Below are 22,157 nucleotides of genomic sequence, written 5' to 3'. Positions count from 1 at the left end.
GTTAAGGAATGTCATATTCCTTTTTGTTCCTCAATATTTTTACCATTTACATGGAATATTTTTTCCTCACCATTCTTCTACATACCTCACCAAAAGAGGAACACTAGAACAAAAATGTTCCTCTCCAAAATTGATGAGGAACAAATGGAACAAAAAAGGAACAAATATTAAAATTCGCTTTTATTTTAAAATAAATAAAAAATAAAGTTTATCAATAATATTTGTATTTTATTATATAATAATTTTCATATCTTCACAATATATAAACAGAAAAAATATTTTTGATAAGAATTTCATGTTGAATTACTCTTAAGACTTCACTTGAAAAATATATAAATAGTAAAATAAATTTAAAAATGTTTATATTGTAAAAGAATAATATATTTTAAATTACTCTTTCAATTTTATTTTATGTTAATATTAAATATTATTATTTAAAATGATATATATAAATTTAGTTCACAAATTTTAGGTTCAAATACAAATTTTCAAATTAAAGAAATATAAAAAATATTTAGTATTTTTCATTGAAATTTGATTTATTTACTATTTAATATATCTTTAAAGATATTTTTAATGTTTGGTTACCATTCATCGTAATAGTACATTTTATTCATTATCTGCATCTTTTCCTTTTCGTTCCTCAAAAATTGTTTATTCCATTCCGCATTGTTCTTTTTATTCCTTTTCTTTTTGTTCTTTTAATGGTTACCAGTCGGAGCCGCTATTTTTTCCTAACTAATTCATTTATCCGATGGCATGTCTAACTAACCAGGAGCCTTTTTCCCGTGGAAAACTAAAGAATCTGACAATCCTGAAAGATTATGATCTCCACACAAGTAGTAGGTATCAAGCCAAAATATCACAAGTATACCACCTCACGCGCTTCAGATTCGCATGGAGTACACTCCCATTGTTTTTTTTCTGAAATTTCTTCTATTTGATTCGAAATCTTCAAGTGATCCCTATCTTCAAGCTGCAAATAGAGGATGCGAGGAAATTGAGAGGAAAATTCGGCGATAATATTCAAAGATCTAAAGTATAACTAATACGATTCTCCTGAAATGACACAGAATGGAAACACTCCAACAAACACAAATCCCCAACAAAACTACAAAAAAAGTCTACTCCAAAAAAGTTGCTTTGGCCATGTTCGTTTGTACATCTGGATAATGCATCCAGATGATCCATTCAGATGATCCATTAAGATGATGCATCTGAATGGTGTTCGTTTCTAAATTTGTATTGCATCCAGATGGAGCATCTGAATGAAGTTTTGTTCGTTTGATTGGTTTTTAACAGTTTGCATTTACATCTGGATGCATATTGTATTAAAATGACTAAAAAGGACATTTCTTTCATCTTAATCATACTTTAATGATTTAAATTACATTTACAACTAAATAATTTTTTTTACATCTATAAATTTAAATTTCATGAAATAGTTAAATATTTTTAATTATTTTCTTATTAAATAAAAAGCACTGAAATCATTTTCAATACAATTTGTACTAAATTAAAATAATTGATATAAAAATCTAAAAAATTAGATACTCTTATAGTTTAATCCCTCTTATACCAAATTCGATTATTAAATTAATTAACTTTGACGAGGCACAAATATTTGGTATCATATTTGGCACTTTATATAAAGTGAGCATTACGAAATTCTTTCAAAGCCATGTAAATCACTAAGTTCTATTAAGACCATATCAATCAGAATAAACTTGATCATCTAAATTAAATGATTGTATATTTGTATGTATATATTTGTATGATTGTATCGTATACAAACTATACACAGCGTGGTCACAAATCAATACACAGCAAAAACACAAGCTAAGATGACAAGACATGGTAAAGGATGAGAATGATCTTGGTCATAGGGTCATGTTGCCATGTCAAATGATTCTTGGTGTGTGCTGCTACTTCTCCACCTTCAATGTATCTTGAGTCTTCTCCATCTTCAATGTATCTTGAGTCTTGTATACACTTCATTACTGTAAAAATGATTGAATGGACATATCATTGATCAGTCTTAGGATTAGACAAAGCGCGCACACACACACACACTACACTATTATTTCACTTTATATAGTTTCTTTGTCTTATTCAGAATAAAAGTTTTTTTTTCTTGGTCTTGTCCCTTTCCTCTGTTCATTGTATGAAGTCAGGAGAAAGACATTTTTCTTGCTTAACACGAAAGCTATTAAAAGTAGACAAGCTTGTAGAAAGTTTGTGATATATCGTTTTTTTGTTGTTGTAATTTGTGATATATCTCTGTTGTCATTTCAGGTACGAGAGAGATTTTGTGAAGTCAATCGTCGAAGAAGTAAAGAAAGTAAACAAATATATCAAAGAGAGAATATAACACTTGAGGAAGCAAAAGACAATAGTCTGAAACTCTGAATTGATTAAAATGTGTTTTTAAATCACTAAGGTTTTTTTTTTTTTTTTTTTTTTTTTTAATAATCAGTAAGGTTTAATTCTTCTTCTAACATTTGTTCATGGTCTTTACTTGTTGGGACTTATCTGCATTTTTCTTTTCTTCTTGGCCGTTTAAGAATCAATCGACCAATGGACCTGAATGGTGAATGGTAACTAAAGATTTGATAAGATTTTTTTCAGAATCTGAGAGACAGTTTATTACGGACTATCAATCTATATAACTTATAGCTAGCCCATATAGTTATCTGAACAATTGAATAATAATTAGTTAGTTCTTACCATCTTTAACAAAAAAGGTTAGATCTTACTATAGTTTGAGGATTTTACCAGAGAAAAAATATCGTAAAAGTCTCAATTGTGCGTTTTCGTTGAAAAAAGTCTCAAATGTGCGTTTTCGTTGAAAAAAGCATCAACTTTGTATCTGGTGAAATAAATAACTAACTTTTATTTCACCAGATGCAATAATGAAGCATTTTTTCATCGAAAACACATAACTAAGCTTTTGTTTACATTTTTCTTGATCTTAACATAGCGGTCAATGTGTATCTATTTGTTTTTTATTTGAGTAAAAAATGAGAATCTGTGGCTGAGATCGTATATCCTTTCAGATCAAAGACCAAAATATTTGATATGGTTTTCTCCAAATACCAATCGAACCAACGATTTCTAAGCTTTTCATGAAATACTTTACCAGTTCAACAATTAGCACTTGATATTTTTATATTATTGAATAATAAATATTTATTGGTGGTGGCTAAGCATTACTAAGCCGTAAATCATTTTGTATAACAGTAGTAAAAATTTATCGAAGTTGACTTTATTATTCGAACGTCTGCAAACGATCTCAACCAAAACTTTCCAATGGCGGCTTCTTCCTCCTCCTCTTCCGAAATACTTCCCAAGTCGTGGCAAGTGTTCATCAATTTCAGGGGAGCAGAATTGCGCAATAGTTTCATTAGCCATCTGGAGGGAGCCTTAGCGCTAGCCGGGATCAAATACTATATCGACACGAAAGAGGTCCCGAGCGAAGATCTTAGTGTCCTTTTCGAGAGGATCGAGCAATCTGAAATTGCACTGTCCATCTTCTCGAGCAAGTACGCTGAATCAAACTGGTGTTTGGACGAGCTGGTGAAAATCATGGAACAAGTCAAGAAAGAAAAACTCCGAATCATCCCAGTCTTCTTTAACGTGAAGCCTGAGGAGGTTAGAGAGCAGAAAGGAGAGTTCGGACTTAAGCTATACGGAGAAGGTAAAAGGAAACGACCCAATATACCTAATTGGGAAAACGCTCTGCAGTCTGTTCCAAGCAAGATAGGCTTGAATTTGTCGAATTATAGGTAGATAAATTGTTTGACTATCTCATTGTGATTGAATTTTTCTTATATATCTTAGTGTTTGATAGATTAATTTTTTCCTCATTTGTATTGTAGGAACGAGAGGGAGCTCGTTGAAAAGATAGTTGACTCGATCAAAAGAGTGCTTGCCCTAATTCCACTGGGAAGCAGAGTAACAGAGTATCTGAACGGGATCTCAAAAGCCTCAGGGGCAAAGAATGTAGACAGATTTTCGCTAAGCTCCTATGAGTTTCAATGTTCCTCCCTTGATATATCAGTCACCAACGATGACAATGGAATCACTCCGTTTCAGTGCCCAGCCACGATTGACGAGTTATGCAAGGTAGGAGTAGAACATCTCAATGAGATCTCTACTGTAAGTTCAACTGGTAATAGTTCATCTAGAAACATCGAACAGCCGCCACCCCACTACGGAATAGAACCACGCCTTAAGGAACTGGAAGAAAAGATACAATTTGATTGCATCGAAACTAAAATTGTTGGAATTGTTGGGATGCCTGGAATTGGTAAAACCACTCTTGCGGAAACATTGTATAGAAAGTGGAAACACAGGTTTAAGAGGAGCAAGTTTATCCCAAATGTCAGTAAGGAGAGTCAACGAGGATTGCAAAAGAGATTGTTGGTAGAGCTGTTGATGGATATTCATTACAAGACAGGATATTCAGAGAATGAACATGAGTTTTGTAAGGATGCTCTTCTCCAAAAGAAAGTTTTTGTTGTTATAGATGATGTTAGTAGCAAGGAACAGATCAAAACTCTTTTTGGTCAATGGGATTGGATCAAAAAAGGTAGCAAGATTGTTATTACATCAAGTGATGAGTCACTGCTCAAGGAACTGGTTGACGATACTTATGTAGTCCCGAGGTTGAACAGCACAGGAAGTTTACTGTGGTTTACCAATCACGCCTTTGGTTTGGATCATGCCGAAGGAAATTTCGTAAAGCTGTCCAGACACTTTCTGAATTATGCCAAAGGAAACCCACTAGTCCTCAGAGCTTTTGGTGTAGAACTTCGTGGGAAAGACAAGGCTTATTGGGAACAGAGAATTAAAACATTGAAACTAATTTCCAATAAGATGATCCAAGATGTCTTGAGAAGAAGGTATGATGAACTCACAGAGAGGCAGAAAGATATTTTTCTTGACATTGCATGTTTCTTCGAATCAGAGAATGCAAGTTATGTAAGGTGCCTGGTAAATTCAAGTATTCCGGATGAAATAAGAGATCTCCAAGACAAGTTTCTCGTCAATATTTCTTGTGGTCGATTTGAGATGCATGATATATTATGCACATTCGCCAAGGAACTTGCTTCACAAGCATTGACTGAAGTCACAAGGGTTCATCTCAGGCTGTGGAAATATCAAGATATCATTTGGTTGCTCAACAATAAATTGGTGAGATTATTTGAACATATTGGAACCTCTAACGTGTGTTAGTTGTACTATATTTTCAATTGCTAACCATTTTTGTTTTCTGCGGTTTGCTAACAGTTTGTCATTAATTGGTTGTAGGAAATGGAAAATGTGAGAGGTATTTTCTTAGACATGTCTGAAGTTCCGGAGGAAATGATATTTGATGCTAAAATCTTTCGTATGTGCAATATTCGATATCTCAAAATATACAATTCTGTCTACCCTAAGGAAGGCGAAGGTATCTTCAAATTTGACAGATTTAGGGAGTTCCAGTTACCATTAAATAAGGTAAGCTATCTCCACTGGATAAAATATCCATTGGATAAACTTCCATCAGACTTCAACCCGGAGAATCTTGTTAATCTTGAACTGCCTTATAGCTCCATTAAGCAAGTTTGGGAGGGTGTTAAGGTGTGTCTCATTGTACTCCACAATTCTTATGTTTTATATGAAGCAAACATTCAAATTTGGGTTAAATTCTTCTTCTTCTTCTTCTTCTTCTTCTTCTTCTTTACAGGAAACCCCAAAACTAAAGTGGGCCAATCTCAGCTATTCAAGTAAGTTGACTAACCTTTTAGGGTTGTCAAATGCTAAAAATCTTGAAAGATTGAATCTTGAAGGTTGCACAAGTTTGCTTAAACTGCCCAAAGAGATGGAGAACATGGAAAGTCTTGTGTTTCTCAACATGAGAGGTTGCAAGAGTCTCACATTTCTTCATAGGATGAATTTGAGCTCTCTAACAATCCTCATACTCAGTGACTGCTCAAAACTTGAGGAATTTGAGGTGATTTCGGAAAATCTGGAAGCGTTATATTTAGATGGAACTGCAATAAAGGGACTTCCTCCAACCGTCCGGGATCTGAAGAGACTTGCCATATTGAATATGAAAGGTTGTACAGAACTGGAGAGTCTTCCTGAATGTCTTGGAAAACAAAAAGCTCTTGAAGAACTCATACTCTCTAATTGTTCAAAGCTTGAGAGTGTTCCAAAGGCTGTAAAAAACATGAAAAAATTACGGATCTTATTGCTTGATGGCACAAGAATCAAAGATATCCCGAAGATAAACTCGCTAGAGCGTTTGTCCTTAAGTAGAAATATTGCAATGATCCATCTGCAAGATAGTCTCAGTGGGTTCTCTAACCTGAAATGTGTTGTCATGAAGAACTGCGAGAATCTCAGATATCTTCCATCGCTTCCACGATCTCTTGAGTATCTAAACGTATATGGTTGTGAAAGACTAGAAACAGTTGAGAATCCACTGGTCTTTCGTGGGTTCTTTAATGTAATTCAGCTTGAGAAGATCCGTTCCACTTTCTTGTTCACTAATTGCAACAATCTGTTTCAAGATGCAAAGGAGTCAATCTCATCCTACGCAAAATGGAAATGCCACAGACTTGCACTTGACTGCTACCAATTGGTCTCTCTTCTCTCTCTCTCCTCTCTCCTCTCTCCCTCTCTCTAGTTATTTCCATTCATTGCTCTTGTTGTTTTGCATTTGCTTTTGTAGGGCATAGTTTCAGGAGCTTTTTTCAACACTTGCTATCCTGGATTTATAGTCCCTTCGTGGTTCCACTACCAAGCAGTTGGATCAGTCTTTGAGCCAAGGCTGAAATCACATTGGTGTAACAATATGCTTTACGGGATAGCTCTATGTGCAGTTGTCTCATTCCATGAGAACCAAGATCCGATCATCGACAGTTTCTCAGTAAAATGCACACTGCAGTTTGAAAACGAAGACGGGTCTCGTATCCGATTTGATTGTGATATCGGAAGTTTGACAAAACCAGGAAGAATTGGGGCAGACCATGTTTTTATCGGCTATGTCCCTTGCTCACGTTTGAAAGATTACTACTCTATACCTATTTATCACCCTACATATGTAAAAGTGGAGTTCTACTTGCCTGATGGCTGTAAAAGTGAAGTGGTGGATTGTGGGTTCCGTTTGATGTACGCCAAACCAGGTAAGTATTAAGTAGATAACGTCTCTGTTGAAGGGAATGGCCATGAAATCTTTCCGCAAAAGGTCCTGCTTTAATATAATATAGATTATAGTTCTATCATAATTTTGTCAGTTTGCACTGTAACCATTTGTTTTGCTTTTAAACGAAAAAGATAAGGATTTCAAACTGGTTTGTCTTTTATAAGTGATAAAAACAGTCACTAAGAAGATCCTCTTTGATTCATTTTATTTTCTTCTACATTGGGATCTTCATACGAATTGGACATTGGTACAACACGATCGAGCTGCAGAATATCTGTAGCCACCGGCAATGGATTGGCTATTGTCCCTTATGTCAATATTTAAGTAGGAAAGATTGATGAAACCATGATTTAAGATTAGAGAGAAGCAGAAATGTATTGATGAAAGATGTGTCAAACACAATGAGGAGGCACACACGTTTATATAGAGAACATAATCTAGGTGTGAGATGGGTTGTGCACAAAGACCAACAACACCCTCATTCAGCCTTGTAACCCGAGTAACCCAAGTAACCTGTAACCCGAGTAACCCAAGTAACCTACATTTAACCCTTAACTATGACTTAGTTAGTGTTAAATGTCTTCTTGATTAACACTCCCCCTCAAGTTTATACCACAATGCCCAATTGTGTATAAACTTGGCACTTGTATGAATAACCTCATTAAAAACCTAAGCTTGGAAAACCACGTGGGACAAAACCAAGCTTAGGGAAAAAGAGTATTATCCCTACAAGTTGGAGAATATTTTTCAAGGATGTGTCAAGTCTACAAGACCAAGTTTACCATGAATAAATTGGCAAACTTGGTTACTTGCTGCCTTGGTAAAGATATCGGCCAATTGGTCCGAACTCTTAGTGTAACAAGGGAGAATCGTACCATCTTCTATCTTATCTCTTGTCTTGTGGCAATCCGTCTCTATGTGCTTGGTCCTCTCGTGGAACACGGGATTGGTAGCAATGTGGATGGCTGCTTGATTATCACAATGAAAGGTAATTGGAGTCTTCTGCTCGATCCCGAAGTCTTTAAGTAGAGCTTTTAACCATGTTAACTCATTTGTAAGCTTCTTCATGGCCCTATATTCTGCTTCTGCACTTGAACATGACACCACTTTCTGTTTCTTGGTTTTCCAAGTTACGAGGTTCCCACCAATGAATGTGCAAAAGCCGGTTGTTGATTGTCTTATATTGCGATCTCCATTATAATCTGCATCACAATATCCAACAATCTCCGTGCTTGAGTTTCTTCCCATCCAAATGCCTTTACCGGGACTCCCTTTGATATATCTCAGAATCCTCTCCACCAAGCTCCAATGGTAAACTGTAGGGGCTTGCATGTGTTGAGCCACCTGATTCACGGCAAAAGACAAGTTAGGTCGCGTATATGTCAAGTATATAAGCTTACCTACAAGTCTTCTATATTGTTCTGGGCAATGATATGGAGTATCATCTTTCTCCCCCTTTCGATTGACCGTATAGCCTTGCTCCAATGGTGTTTCAACCGGTTTAGCTCCAAGTTTTCCTGTAATCTTTAGGAGATCGAGGGCATATTTCCTTTGTGAGAGAAACAGTCCCTCCTTTGATCTACACACCTCAATCCCTAGAAAGTACTTCAAAACACCCAAATCTTTAATATCAAAAGAAGAATGTAAAGCAGACTTAATAGCTTGGATACCTTCTTTGTTACTTCCCGAGATAATCAAGTCATCAACATAGATTAGAACTACTACGATACCTTGATTATCTTGTTTAGTAAACAAAGTATGGTCAGAATGTGATCTCTTGAAGCCATTAGCCAATAAGGTAGAGCTTAACTTATGATACCAGGCTCTTGGAGACTGTTTTAGTCCATAGATAGCTTTCCGAAGCCTTAAGACCTTTCCCGGAGCCACTATGTCTTCTAAACCCGGAGGAGGTGTCATATAAACTTCTTCTTTCAACTCCCCCTAAAAGAAAGCATTCTTGACATCCATTTGCCACAATTCCCAATCCAAGTTCACAGCCAAAGAGAGAACAACTTTTACGGTGTGTTGCTTAGCTACCGGAGCAAAAGTTCCCTATAATCATCTCCATATGTTTGAGTGAATCCTCTTGCAACCAATCTAGCCTTGTGTCTTTCAATTTCACCATTACTCTTATACTTTATGGTGAATACCCACTTTGAGCTAACACATCTCTTCCCTTGTGGAAGTTCTTCTTCATCCCATGTATGATTCCGAATCATAGCTTGTACTTCATCATCCACAGCATTAGTCCATTCCTTTCTTTCCTTAGCTTCTTCATAGCTTTGTGGGATAAATTCCACATCTAGCTTACTAATGAAAGCTTTATGTTCCTCGGGAAGAAGGTCAATCGAATATGTTGCTTGGATTGGATGACCCATGGCTTGGCAATTATAGAGGCACTTCTTCAATTTTCTCTCTCTTGTACTCCTTCTTGGATTCTCCCGAGTATAGATAGGATCTCGTGTTACTGGTGGGGCTTGATAAGTCTCATCTCCGCTTGATGATTCAATAATTTCACCTTCACTAGATGGATCTTTCTCTTCCACTTCTTCACTTACCCCTTCTTCTCTACCACTCTCTTGTTGGATATCCTGAGGCTCTTGTGTTGCATTGTCACCACTTTCTTGAGCTTCATTGGTATCAACATTTGGTGTAACTTCCACATCTTCTTGTGAAGAACTAACATTACCCAAATGCTCTAGAATATGTCGGAGACTTTTAGCTCTATCTGAAGTCGAATTAGGCAAATCTTTCACACTTTCCCAACTCTTTTCTCCAAAATAACCCTTGTCTTCCATGAACTTGACGTCCCTAGATACATGATATCTATTGTTGACGGGATCAAAGCACTTGTAACCCCTCTGAGTCGTTGAGTATCCAATGAATACGCACTTAGTACTCTTGGGTTCCAGCTTGTTTCTTAAGTCACCTGGGACAAACACAAAACAAAGACTCCCAAATACTCTTATATGATCAATGTTAGGATTCTGATTATTTAAGACTTGAAAAGGAGATTGATCATTAAGGATACGGGTTGGTGTTCGGTTGATGAGATAACATGCCGTCATAACCGCATCTCCCCAAAACCGTTTTGGCATATGCTTTTGAAACAGCATAGCTCTTGACACCTCCATTAGATGCCTATTCTTTCTCTCTGCAACTCCATTTTGCTGAGGATTGTATGGGCAGCTCGTTTGATGTAGGATTCCACATTTCTCCAAGTGTTCTTTGAGCTTGGTGCTTGTATATTCACCTCCATTATCTGTTCTTAGGATTTTAATCTTGGCATCAAAGTGATTAGTCACATAGTTTTGAAAGTTTAAGAATGCATCATACACCCTATCCTTAGATGGAAGCAAAGTTACCCAAGTATACTTAGATTTCTCATCTATGAATGTGACAAAATACTTATGATTATCTCTAGATGCACAAGGTGAAGTCCAAACATCGTAATGCACTAGGTCAAAGCACTTCTCATAAATCGTATTGGATTTGGGAAAAACTACTTTGCAATGTTTACCCAAAATGCATGCTTCACAATTTGAACAATCATAAGAAAAACCAGGCATTAACAAACTTAAAGCTCGAGAATGAGGATGGCCAAGTCTCTCGTGCCACAATACAACTGAAGTCTTAATAGAATTTGCAAAGATAGAAGAAACATTATTCTTAGAAACAGAATTTAAAGAGGTGTCTTGAAACACATATAAGTCATCCTTGGTGCTTCCTTGCCCAAACACTTTTCCACTCTCAATATCCTGCAACTTCACATCGTTAGGACTAAAAATAGCTAAACAATTCAAGTCCTTAGTCGTTTTCTTAACAGACATAAGATTTGAAGTGAACTTAGGCATATAGAAAGCACTAGATTTCTTATTGAACAGATTGATGCAACCTACACCTTCTATTGGCACATTATGACCATTTGCAACCTTAACATTCCCTAATGCCGGTTTAATATTCTCTAACAACTTAGGATTACTAATCATATGATGGGAAGCTCCTGAGTCCACTACTAATGAGTTTAAATCACTAGAATTAGAAGTAAAGAGAGAGATACCGCCGGGATATAATTTGGAGGCAAGGGATTGAAGGAGGCTCTCTAGATCGGCTTTGTTCATCACAATGGTCTCTTGAGAAGTGGAAGCAGAACTCATGTCTTGTGTAGCTTGCATCGCCTTCTCTCCATATTGAACGATCGCCCTTTCTTCATTTTCTGACCCACCATCGCTACCATTTGCCGCATTAGCCTTTGGCTTGTAGTTCTTGAACTTCTCAGGCTTTAGGTGAAGGTGTAGGATCCAGCACTTGTCTTTAAGATGACCCTTCTTCTTGCAATGGTCACAAAACCAAGTCTTCTTGTCATCCGGTTTGACCACTCCAGCTTTGTTGGCCATAGGAAGACTCCCTTTGCTATTAAAGAGGCCTTGAGTTCCATACTCTTTCTGAATCTTTGCGCATACTTGTTCAAGAGTAGGGACCTTGTCATCTCTTAGAATATGCTGAATCACCTCCGTGTAGCTCGAATTAAGGGTCAACATCAAGCCAAACACCAAGTCTTGCTCTCTACGCTCCTTAAGCGTCTTGGCTTCTGTTGTGAATGGCCTTAGCATCTCGAGTTCAGCTACAAGAGATCTGTACTTTCCAAAGTGAGTGTTAAAATCACTCTCCTCTTGGCTAAGTTCACCAAGAGCCTTCTTAATGTGGTACACTCGGGTCAGGTTTCTCTCATTTCCAAAGACATTAGCGAGAGTGTCCCATAACTCTTTTGAGGTCTCACAATACGAATACCCCTCTAAGATAGCAGCATCTAGAGAACAATGTAAAGCACTCAGCACGTTTAAGTCGCTCTGCTTCCAAGTGTCTTTATCCAAGTTTTCTTCAAGTGCCTTTGCCTCATCGTAGGTGGTTTCTATGTATTTAGTGAGTTTCCTTCCTCCTAATACATTCGTTGTGGTTCTCTTCCACAAGAGATAGTTATTGCCATTCAAAGTCACCGAGAACTTCAGATCTTTGAAAAAGTCACTCATCTTATGAACCGTGAGAGCCATTACCAACAACCACAAAACACAACCACTGCAAATAGACTAGAAAGGAGCCGACTTTCTTCTAAACCTAACCACAAGCTATTCCGCAGCAACTATCCTTCTAAAGCTTAAGTCTTGAATCCAACCTTGCAGATAATCTGATACTTATCGATCTAAGAGGATAAAGTTCAAACCTTTGAAGAAGAATCACCCGAAGCTTTGAAGAACACAACCGTCTTGACTGTTTCGAGACCAAAGACACAAGCTTTAATCTTTATTTGAACCACCCAAGATTAGCTACTAACAAGCTTTGAAGCCAGAAGATTTCTTATCCAAACTGAGAAGAAAAGTCGATTCTTTTAAGTTATCAAGAACAAAGAGGAAAGATTTAAGAGTAGAATCGATGCTCTGATACCATGTCAATATTTAAGTAGGAAAGATTGATGAAACCATGATTTAAGATTGGAGAGAAGCAGAAATGTATTGATGAAAGATGTGTCAAACACAATGAGGAGGCACACACGTTTATATAGAGAACATAATCTAGGTCTGAGATGGTCCGGTGGGTGGATCGATCGATCCGGTGGGTGGATCGATCGATCCCGAGTCACTGGAAACTGCTTCTCGTCCGTCAGAGGATGGGATCGATCGATCCACAAGTGGATCGATCGATCTAGATCTTCTGGTCTCCAACTCCGCAACTGCTTCAAAAGCTCGGCAGAATGACCTGTCTTCACTAATTCGGGTATAACTCTTGAATGCACCGGTAGATTTCCTTCAAACCACTTGTAAACTCAATCTAACATCTTCATCTAACTTGTATCAAAAATTCAGAAAGATCTAACGGTGGGAAGTATTCCATCTGAGGCCAAACGTCTGACACTTCTAAACGAAACTGCATTTCCAAAAGTGTGTTTATATCCCAAAACAGCTCGTTTTCCTCCGAAGCAACCTAAAACCTGTAGAGACTCGATAAACGACTAAAAGACTCTAAAAAAACACTTTGACTCGATAAAACATATGATATAAGAAAGAAAACAAAGACTCAAAACCGATAAAAACACAACATATCAACTCCCCCCGACTTAGATCTTTGCTTGTCCTCAAGGAAAGCAGAAATCCTTATCAAGAGAAGAGGTTTGAAAACACGAGAACTCACATTTTCTTCGGGATCATGATCTTATCAATTTCCTGCAAACCACTATCACAAAATTCATCAAACCGTACTAGACTGTACTTTGCCATAACCGTAGCAACAAAATTAAGTCCCGAGATCTAAAAGAACTTCCAAAATCAGATAACTTAACCTTTTAACATTTATTAGCAGTGGCATGTACTCTCACTAAGGGGATATCAAACACGTTATGGGCTAGGTGAAAGGGCTATTATTTGGTGACTCAAGTGTTTCGGGTTCTCAAACAGGGTAAAACGGATGCATGTCATTATGCGAAATCACAGTGAGACACAAACCAATTAGGAGGTACATAGCTTCCCTTAAGCTCGGATCAAACTAACCAACACACTATCCCAATCAAATCAATGAGTACCCTTGATGCTTATCAATATAACTAAGAATAACTCGACATTTCCGGTTCCATTCACTCTCCTTTCCCATTTCTTCTTTTCATTTTTTTTTTTTTTTAATAAACAGGGGAGTGGAACCGGTGTCTCACAAAATTTGCACCAAGAGAAACCGCAAACGACAACAACATATCCCATGAATACAACCTCTAAACCATAGTGGCTCAATCTCATAACATATCAACAACCAGTAAACTACAAATCACTATCCTAACAGAAGGAAAGCTATGTCGGTTCGTATACTCCGTAGTTTTCGCACATGGATGCATATCATGATGATTATATAAGAATGCATGAGGTTTCAAACAATGGATGGGGGAAACAGGTGTGGTACTAGACTAAAAATGAGTCTAGCCATTCAGAGTTAGCAAAGAGTGGTGAAAATGATGCAAACAAAACTCTGAATGTATGATCCATTACATGATTCTCAAGCCCCTAAGTGAGATAAATTAAGTCCAGATTAAGTTCAAATATATAAGATAAAGCTCAATTCATCCGAATTTCAAAGAGATAGGGACTACTATAGAGTGATCAAGTGATGGATTTTCCTGAACTTCCAAGTTATCGAATAGTGCTAAAATGGTCCCAAGGCAATGTAATCAAACACGGTGCAATTCCCCAAGAAAAGATCATAGTTCTCAAACAAATTTTGACTCAATAAAATACACAATTTTTTTTTTTTTTTTACTCGATAAAAGGAACTCGACGACTCAAGAGAAAACATCAAAAGAAACAACCAAAGCAAACTCGATTAGTAGACAAATGACATCCTCCCCCCGACTTGCTTCACACCGACTCGGTGTGAAAACAATTCGAAGAAATGATGCCATACACACTCAAAAGAAAAAAATTTTAAAAATGAAAATGCAAAAAAGATAAAGAAAAAACTTACTTGGGATACATTGTGGGTTGCCTCCCACCAAGCGCTTATTTTAGGTCGTAAGCTTGACCTCTCAACACTAAATATTAATCATAAGAATCAAAAGGTTGAGCCAATGGACCTTTTGTCCTTCTCATGTTAGTGCAAGAAATGAGATGTGCCAAGTAACACAATATTATCCATGGTAAAGAGATAAAATTCGCATCAAGAAAAATTACTACAAATGTAGCATATACTTTGAAATATTCCTTGATGGTTGAATGCTTATGAGGATCAAATGCATTTGGAGGAAAAATAAAGTCAATTTCCTGGTTACAAGAGGTTTGAACAAAATAATCAACTTCATCGCCATTAATCTCATATAGCACAATATCTCCATCCATATAATCAACCTCATGATCTTCATACTCATGCAAAATCTTATCAATATCAAGCACAAATCCTAGGAAAGATTCATCAAGAAGAGATCTAGATATTTCAGGCATTGAAAACTTAAACTCGAGATCATGAACATTCAAAGCACAATGATATTTAATATCAAAACATATTTCATGGTAATCCCTAGCAAGTTTTGCTGCTCTTAAAGTATCTAGTCGTTGAGACTCACATATCAAATCGTAACATTCATCAATGATCATGGGAGTATGCAAACTAGAAGTCACATCTTCAATGCATGACAACTGAATATCCTCAACATCATGAATTTCAAGGGTTGAAACGCATGTACCTTCTAATTTGCTTGGTGGAACCCAATATATTACCTTTTCAAGCGCACGGGCTTCTTGTTCTTCATAGAATGTGACTTCTCTTCCTTCACATGCTGCCCGGTGTGATAAGAGATTACACCGGATCAAGATCGCTAAATCACTCCTAACAAATGTCGGATGTTCGTTGTGAAGTTCATCCAACTTCACTTTTTGTTCCGGTGTAAGAACACTCTCATCAAACGGTGGCTCCACATATGGTTCATCATCTTCTTCTTGCGGCCAATCATTGTATTCCATGGCATAAAAAAAACAAATGAAAGTTAGTAATAAATAAAAATGCTCTAGACTAAAAACTAATCCTAAATCCTTAGGTAACGCAATTGGTCCCCGGCAACGGCGCCAACTTGATTACTCGAGTAATTACCCGATACACTTAACCGCAAGGTAGTATATACGGGGTCGATCCACAAGAACCAATGGTACACTAAAGACTTCCGAGACTCGTTCTTAGCTAAAGCGAAGAGTTGTTTTGTTTGGGTTTTCAGAATTATAAATAAAAATGCAAGTAATTTAAACGATTAAACTTATGAATTAAAGACATTGGGCATTAGGGTATTTCAGAGATCAACGAATAATAGAAACATGAGACAAGGAATTCAATGATTAAGCACCGTTCTTGAACATGAACACATTTAGACTAATTCTCTTTCAAGACATTAATCACTAAATTTGACTACTCGATTACTAAACTTTCGCATGTAATTTCCTAGTCAAATTCGCATTATCAAACAAGTTCATTAAGTTCACAATGCGTCCTAACGTCAACTTTCATTGGCTAGGAATACATTGCTCAATTCACATTCTTTCAGGCATTCTATCGAACACTTTTGATGCATAGAAAAACCTATAATCTACAACAGGGTGATCAATCCTATTCTAGCATTAAGAACATGTGAATCAAAGAACCTAGAGAATGAGAATTCCTAACAACAATCAATCCATTAATCCATTGAATCTCCTAATTAGAACCCTAAAACCCAATAGGATAACTACTCACACATAGAAAAAGAGATAACAAAAATCAATGAAGAAAACATGATAAAATTGTAGAAATAACAAGAAAGGATTTAGAAATCTTCTCCAAGTGTCAAGAGGATGGATTCCTTTGCCCAAAGTTGTTTACAAACCAAAGAACTAAGTTTAGAACTGAAAAATATCCATGATAATGTCTCAAAAGTCGAGCTTAGGGTTTTAAAACAATAGGAGACGAGCCGGGTCGGATCTGGAGTGACTCGGGTCAAATCTGGGCCAAAAATACGTCTGGGGAAGGGATCGATCGATCCGGTGGGTGGATCGATCGATCCCGAGTCACTGGAAACTGCTTCTCGTCCGTCAGAGGATGGGATCGATCGATCCACAAGTGGATCGATCGATCTAGATCTTCTGGTCTCCAACTCCGCAACTGCTTCAAAAGCTCGGCAGAATGACCTGTCTTCACTAATTCGGGTATAACTCTTGAATGCACCGGTAGATTTCCTTCAAACCACTTGTAAACTCAATCTAACATCTTCATCTAACTTGTATCAAAAATTCAGAAAGATCTAACGGTGGGAAGTATTCCATCTGAGGCCAAACGTCTGACACTTCTAAACGAAACTGCATTTCCAAAAGTGTGTTTATATCCCAAAACAGCTCGTTTTCCTCCGAAGCAACCTAAAACCTGTAGAGACTCGATAAACGACTAAAAGACTCTAAAAAAACACTTTGACTCGATAAAACATATGATATAAGAAAGAAAACAAAGACTCAAAACCGATAAAAACACAACATATCAAGGTATGCTACAAAATACATTACACTATTTTCGTGTGTTTGATCTTAATCTTAAATCGCTATGGATGATCCCTAGAATAATTTTAGGATAGGCAAAAAAGATCAAGAGTGGCTCACTTCACTTGTCTAATGCATTTTTGCAGCTATTGATGATCTTTCTAAATCTTTTGGATGCCATAATGAGTTATTGTGATCTGTGTGTGGAAAAAAGTAATGTCGCTGGTTCGAGTGACGCTTGGGAGGAGATCATATAAAATGGTCTGGTCTTTGGCCTGAAGGGATGTACGGGCCTAGACCTAGAACCTCTTAGTTAATAAAAAAAAAAAAAAAACTAATGTCGAACTTATATGGTTGGTGGGTATTAATTGATTTCTTCATGATTTTTATAGTTAATATATATGTGATCATTTTTGTCTAATCATTAGCTATAAGAGCATGAAATTAATTCTCTCGGCTTATAACAGAAAAGACTATATACTTTGTGTTGGCCCGGCTTCGTTGGTCTCTCTCATGCATATTGCAGAACGGGTTTTGATGTTAATATGTTATCGCGGAGATAGTTAAAAGCGGTTAATTAAGAAAGAACTTCAAATACATGATCAGGGATTAGCAAGTTTTGATGGCTCTTTTAGTGATTCACCCACTGATATGATATGAGATATTTCAAGAATGCTAAGTGGTTATTTGGTTTTCTTGTTTTAGTTGCCATCGTGTATGATATTTTATTGTATTGACATATATTACTGTGTGTCATTGTCTATTTGTTTTGTTTGGTTGTTTCAACAACTACCCAAATTTGTAGTTAAGATTATTCGGATTAGTTTAAGACTCACTCAAATCCAGTCAACTAATTTAATATTCTTTGTAGATCAATAATCAATCATGGAATCAATATAATTGTGTAAGTAAAATACATTGAAACCATTGAATCCAACGTTCTTACAGAAAACAATCCTCTTGTTTTTCCTCTGCAAATAAACACCATCTCCTTCCATGGGCTCCTCCTTCTCCCTCTTTACCGATGTTGGACCGATCCCGCCTCAGTATCAAGTGTTCATCAACTTCCGAGGCGAAAAACTTCGTGATGGGTTCCTAGGGTTTCTTGTAGATGCTCTTTTAAAAGAGAATGTCAACGTCTTTATAGATGATCATGAGCTTAGAGGGAGAGATCTTGATCATCTCTTCAGTAGGATCGAGGAATCGAGAGTCGCATTGACAATCTTCTCCAAGAACTTCACCGAGTCAAGATGGTGCTTAGATGAGCTTGCTAAGATCAGAGAATGCGTGGACCAAGGAAGTCTTACAGTGATTCCTATCTTCTTTAAGATGAAAACAGACGATGTGAAGAAACTAAAAGGAAAGTTCGGAGACAATTTCCGGGACCTGAAGTCAACGCATCGCGGCGAGCCAGAAAATTTTCGGAGATGGAAGGAAGCTTTGATTTTTGTTTCAGAAAAAGCTGGCTTGTCTTCATCACGATACAGGTCTAGACTTTGTCCCTTTTCTTCTCTTCTTGGTTGAAAATTTGGAATGCTCTGTTTCTTGACTCTGTTCTTGGTTAGTTCAGGACATAAGCTTATCCACTCACAAATCTTTTGATCTCTGTTATGACAGTCGTCAAAATGATTTGGTGAGCACAATCGTTGAGGAGGTTAAGAAAGTTTTAAACGATATCGCCGAGATGGAACGACAAATCGTTGACGTGAAACGCAAGAATTTGGCGGCAAGAACAGATGAATTGATTAGATTTGTTGTCCGTTTCCTAAGTCTGTTTCTTCTGTTTACAATAGTTTTTGGTCCTTATGTTTTAGGCCTTCTCACTTTTTTCTCTTTTCTTGTGGGTCGGTTGATAATCAATCGAGCTGTGGAAAGTGAGTGGTGAATGGTTACGTTTGCGTTTCTATGAGAATACGTAAACGCAAAGAATCTGAGACTGGGAGTTTCATTTTGGTTACATTGTTGCATTCGATATTTTTTTATATGAAATAATTTGATTTTGATTAGTTTGACCTCGCATCAATTATTGATAGTGCACCACGTTAGATAATTTTAGTAAAATTAATAACTATCTAAGACTGGAGGTATAAAACATTAAACTTTTGGCCAACTACTAGATCAATGAGACTTCCACATTTTTTATTTGCTTATGATCTGGAAACTGAAGAAAAATATAAATCTAAAGTTAAATGTTTCTTTCAAGTTTTTTTTTTTTCTTTTTAATTGGTGTCAACCACTTTCCACTCTTTTATTTTATTTTTCTTGTGCAAAATGTTCCCAAAAGTCTCCGCTTGTGAATTTCTCTATCCAAAACTCAGAATCAATTCCAAAACCCAAAGAAACACATTGTCTCCTCAGTGTCAACACACGAGAGCCAAGCACTAAGTGGTTGAGAGTTGGTTTCACAATGCATAATTGCATATACTTTTTGGCATTCGGAGTTCTATTTAATATTATAGAATTATGTGCTATCTAAATGTTGATGAGTCATGATTATTTACAGTCTTCTATCTAGTGATAAGTAAATGTTCTTGCCATTCGTTATGTATCATCTTTTACAAGAAAATTTTGTCATTAGTTTCCATTTGCCTGGTCAAAAGAACAAAAATGTCACCATGTATTAAAGAAAGATTTACCCAACATGCCATTTTATATATTGCATAAAACAGTTATACATAATGTCATTTTATATACTGTATATGTCTACATTAAAGAAGAGACATGGCTTGAAACTTGCTTGAATATTAAATGCCATGATAATTCAAGAACGAAGCGTTGACATTTGAAATGAAATTTTCCAAAACATGCCAGCTTCTGAACATGTTCTTCTCCATAAATTCAGGAAGCAAAATTTAAACAAGAAAGTCTTAATCCTCCCATGGCAGAGCCAAGACCATACCAACGTCCTCCTCAGGTATTCATCAGTTTCCATGGAGATGAATTACGCGACAATTTCATCAGATATCTTGTGTGGGGATTGAGAGATGAAAGAGTCAACGTTTTCATAGACAGAGCAGAAGCAAATAGGAGAGACATAAGAAATATTTCCACAAAGATCGAGGAGTCTAATATCGCGGTCATAATCTTCTCCAAGAGGTATACAGAGTCAGAGATGTGTTTGAACGAGCATCAAAAGATGCACGAGCACGTAAAACAAAGCAACCTCAAGGTGATACCTGTCTTCTACGATGTGAGCATAAGCGATGTAAAGAACCTCGAGGGTGAATTCGGTAATCATTTCGAGGAAATGAAGATGAAATATGCAAATGATCCACTCAAGATCTTGAATTGGGAGAATTCATTGAGTTCAATAGTAGAGAGGACCGGCTTAACCTCAGAAGAACACGGGTAATTATTTTCTTGATGATTCTCTTAAGTAGATGGAGTGTGGAAGAACATTGAAGCCAATTCTTGATAATTTGTTCTTAGGAAGACTACTTATTTGAGCTCATCTAATGGTTTTTTTCCTCACTCATATTTGCAGAACAGGTTTAGGTCTGGTCATGGCAATCGTTAGGGCGGTTAAGAGCGAGCTAACAGACTCTCTAGAAAGAAGAAAGATTATGAAAGGACAAGTGTTTGTTTTGGCTTCAGCTGCGGTTTTTATCTTTAGTCTCTTTGTAGCTCGTTTACTTTGCACTGATGTGAAAGTTTACAAAGCTGTTAAGTGTTTACTAGGTTTTCTGGTTTTGGTTGGTGTCTTGCACCAGCTTTATTGTTTACGGAAACATCCGAACAGATAACTTCTTGATTGATCACCATTTCGTGGTTGAATGGTTTCGCGCTGTTTGGTTGATCACCATTACGTCTCTGTTTAATTGTTATTTACCTGTATTACTCTGCTTTTGTCCGCAAGCTTATATGAGAAAGACAGTTTCATGTATTTATATTGGTATGAGCATGTTAAGGGCTTCTCTCTTTATAGTCTTCCTTCAAAAACATTATTGATCCGACCCATGACCCGGGATTTAGAGTATTCGGATCCATTGAGACGATGGTGTTGTATAATATTAAAGAAAGACTGAGGATAGGTGCAGACTTGGCATCGAGTCACTGATTGGTCTGAAGAATTAAAGAATGGTTTCTCTATAATGTTTATTAAGGACAAAGTGAGACAACAAAGTCTCTCACCAACTATATTCTCTATTTTTTTCAGACGAACCTAGACACCATTCCAATGGATGAGCAGGTCCAAGAACCTCTTTCTGATCAGGTGTTTATCAACTACCGCGGAGATGAGCTGCGCGAAATCTTTGTCAACCATCTAGAGCTACAATTAAGAAACGCAGGGATCAACGTCTTCATAGACACTAAAGAGCAGAAAGGGAGAAGACTACAATATCTCTTCACAAGGATCAAGAAGTCAAAAATCGCGCTTGCTATCTTCTCCAAGAGGTACTGTGAGTCAAAGTGGTGTTTGGATGAGCTTGTGACGATGAATGAACAGATGAAGAAAAAGAAACTCGTTGTGATTCCAGTCTTCTATAACGTAAGATCGGACGATGTGAAAAGAGCAGCCAATCCCGATGGAGAAGGCGGTCTTGATGGAGAGTTTTCCCTTCCTTTTAAGCAACTGAAGCAAAAACATGCAGGGGAGCCTGAGAGGGTCAAGGGTTGGGAGTGTGCCCTGAGATCTGTGACAAAAAGAATAGGATTTTCCCGGTCAAATTACGGGTAATATTTCAAAATACATGTTTTCTTGATTATGTTTGGATCTATGCCCGACTAATCTTTGGACTAGTAGATATCTTTGGTAAGGAGTTTTACGCAAACCCACCAACCGACCGTGTGTAAATTAACCGGAAAAAGCCTAGATGATTGAGCGATCTATCCGCAAACAAGATCGCCATGCTCGAGTTTTCTTGATGATTCTTGTATTATGGATATAACCAAAAAAAAAAAAAACCTACTTGCATCATGGTTGTCATAATAGAGAG

General features: G+C 36.9%; 4 protein-coding genes across 4 annotated transcripts in view; 3 read left to right on the top strand and 1 right to left on the bottom strand.

The window, feature by feature from the left end:
- Positions 1–3,235: 3,235 nt before the first annotated feature.
- LOC9301394 (disease resistance protein LAZ5) lies at positions 3,236–7,476 on the top strand. The gene is made up of 5 exons (XM_002865274.2): positions 3,236–3,785; positions 3,879–5,196; positions 5,314–5,625; positions 5,732–6,631; positions 6,722–7,476. Exons 1-5 carry the CDS (start codon positions 3,310–3,312, stop codon positions 7,184–7,186), a joined length of 3,471 nt encoding a protein of 1,156 aa, XP_002865320.1. The 5' UTR covers positions 3,236–3,309; the 3' UTR covers positions 7,187–7,476.
- A 78-nt stretch (positions 7,477–7,554) lies between these two features.
- Positions 7,555–9,191, bottom strand: LOC110229216 (uncharacterized mitochondrial protein AtMg00810-like). The gene is made up of 2 exons (XM_021028878.1): positions 8,600–9,191; positions 7,555–8,539 (listed from the first exon to the last, which is right to left on the bottom strand). The coding sequence occupies exons 1-2, from the start codon at positions 9,110–9,112 to the stop codon at positions 7,943–7,945; spliced, it is 1,110 nt and encodes a 369-aa protein (XP_020884537.1). The 5' UTR covers positions 9,113–9,191; the 3' UTR covers positions 7,555–7,942.
- Positions 9,192–18,109: 8,918 nt separating this feature from the next.
- LOC9299615 (disease resistance protein LAZ5) overlaps positions 18,110–22,157 on the top strand; it is a 25,490-nt gene continuing 21,442 nt past the window's right edge. The window contains 1 exon segment of the mRNA XM_021028866.1: positions 18,110–18,707. Coding sequence (XP_020884525.1) covers positions 18,217–18,707 — 491 coding nt within the window. The 5' untranslated portion in view covers positions 18,110–18,216.
- On the top strand, positions 19,931–21,103 carry LOC9299616 (protein PHLOEM PROTEIN 2-LIKE A8). Its single transcript, XM_002865272.2, has 2 exons — positions 19,931–20,568; positions 20,705–21,103. Exons 1-2 carry the CDS (start codon positions 20,099–20,101, stop codon positions 20,961–20,963), a joined length of 729 nt encoding a protein of 242 aa, XP_002865318.1. The 5' UTR covers positions 19,931–20,098; the 3' UTR covers positions 20,964–21,103.

This window comes from Arabidopsis lyrata (assembly GCF_000004255.2).
Source record: "Arabidopsis lyrata subsp. lyrata unplaced genomic scaffold ARALYscaffold_8, whole genome shotgun sequence".
Lineage (NCBI taxonomy): Eukaryota > Viridiplantae > Streptophyta > Magnoliopsida > Brassicales > Brassicaceae > Arabidopsis > Arabidopsis lyrata.
Note: the sequence above shows the minus strand (reverse complement) of the source record. Positions and strands in the feature narration are given on the sequence as shown.

What these genes read in the sequence shown, in the direction of transcription:
- LOC9301394 (XM_002865274.2), top strand. Translation starts at nt 3,310, where the DNA reads ATGGCGGCTTCTTCCTCCTCCTCTTCCGAAATACTTCCCAAGTCGTGG. An exon ending in AAGTTTGGGAGGGTGTTAAG is followed by an intron (nt 5,626 to 5,731) that starts GTGTGTCTCATT and finishes TCTTCTTTACAG; the next exon opens with GAAACCCCAAAACTAAAGTG. An exon ending in CACTTGACTGCTACCAATTG is followed by an intron (nt 6,632 to 6,721) that starts GTCTCTCTTCTC and finishes TTGCTTTTGTAG; the next exon opens with GGCATAGTTTCAGGAGCTTT.
- LOC9299616 (XM_002865272.2), top strand. Translation starts at nt 20,099, where the DNA reads ATGGCAGAGCCAAGACCATACCAACGTCCTCCTCAGGTATTCATCAGT. An exon ending in TTAACCTCAGAAGAACACGG is followed by an intron (nt 20,569 to 20,704) that starts GTAATTATTTTC and finishes TCATATTTGCAG; the next exon opens with AACAGGTTTAGGTCTGGTCA.
- LOC110229216 (XM_021028878.1), bottom strand. Translation starts at nt 9,112, where the DNA reads ATGACACCTCCTCCGGGTTTAGAAGACATAGTGGCTCCGGGAAAGGTC. An exon ending in CAGAACAATATAGAAGACTT is followed by an intron (nt 8,540 to 8,599) that starts GTAGGTAAGCTT and finishes GCCGTGAATCAG; the next exon opens with GTGGCTCAACACATGCAAGC.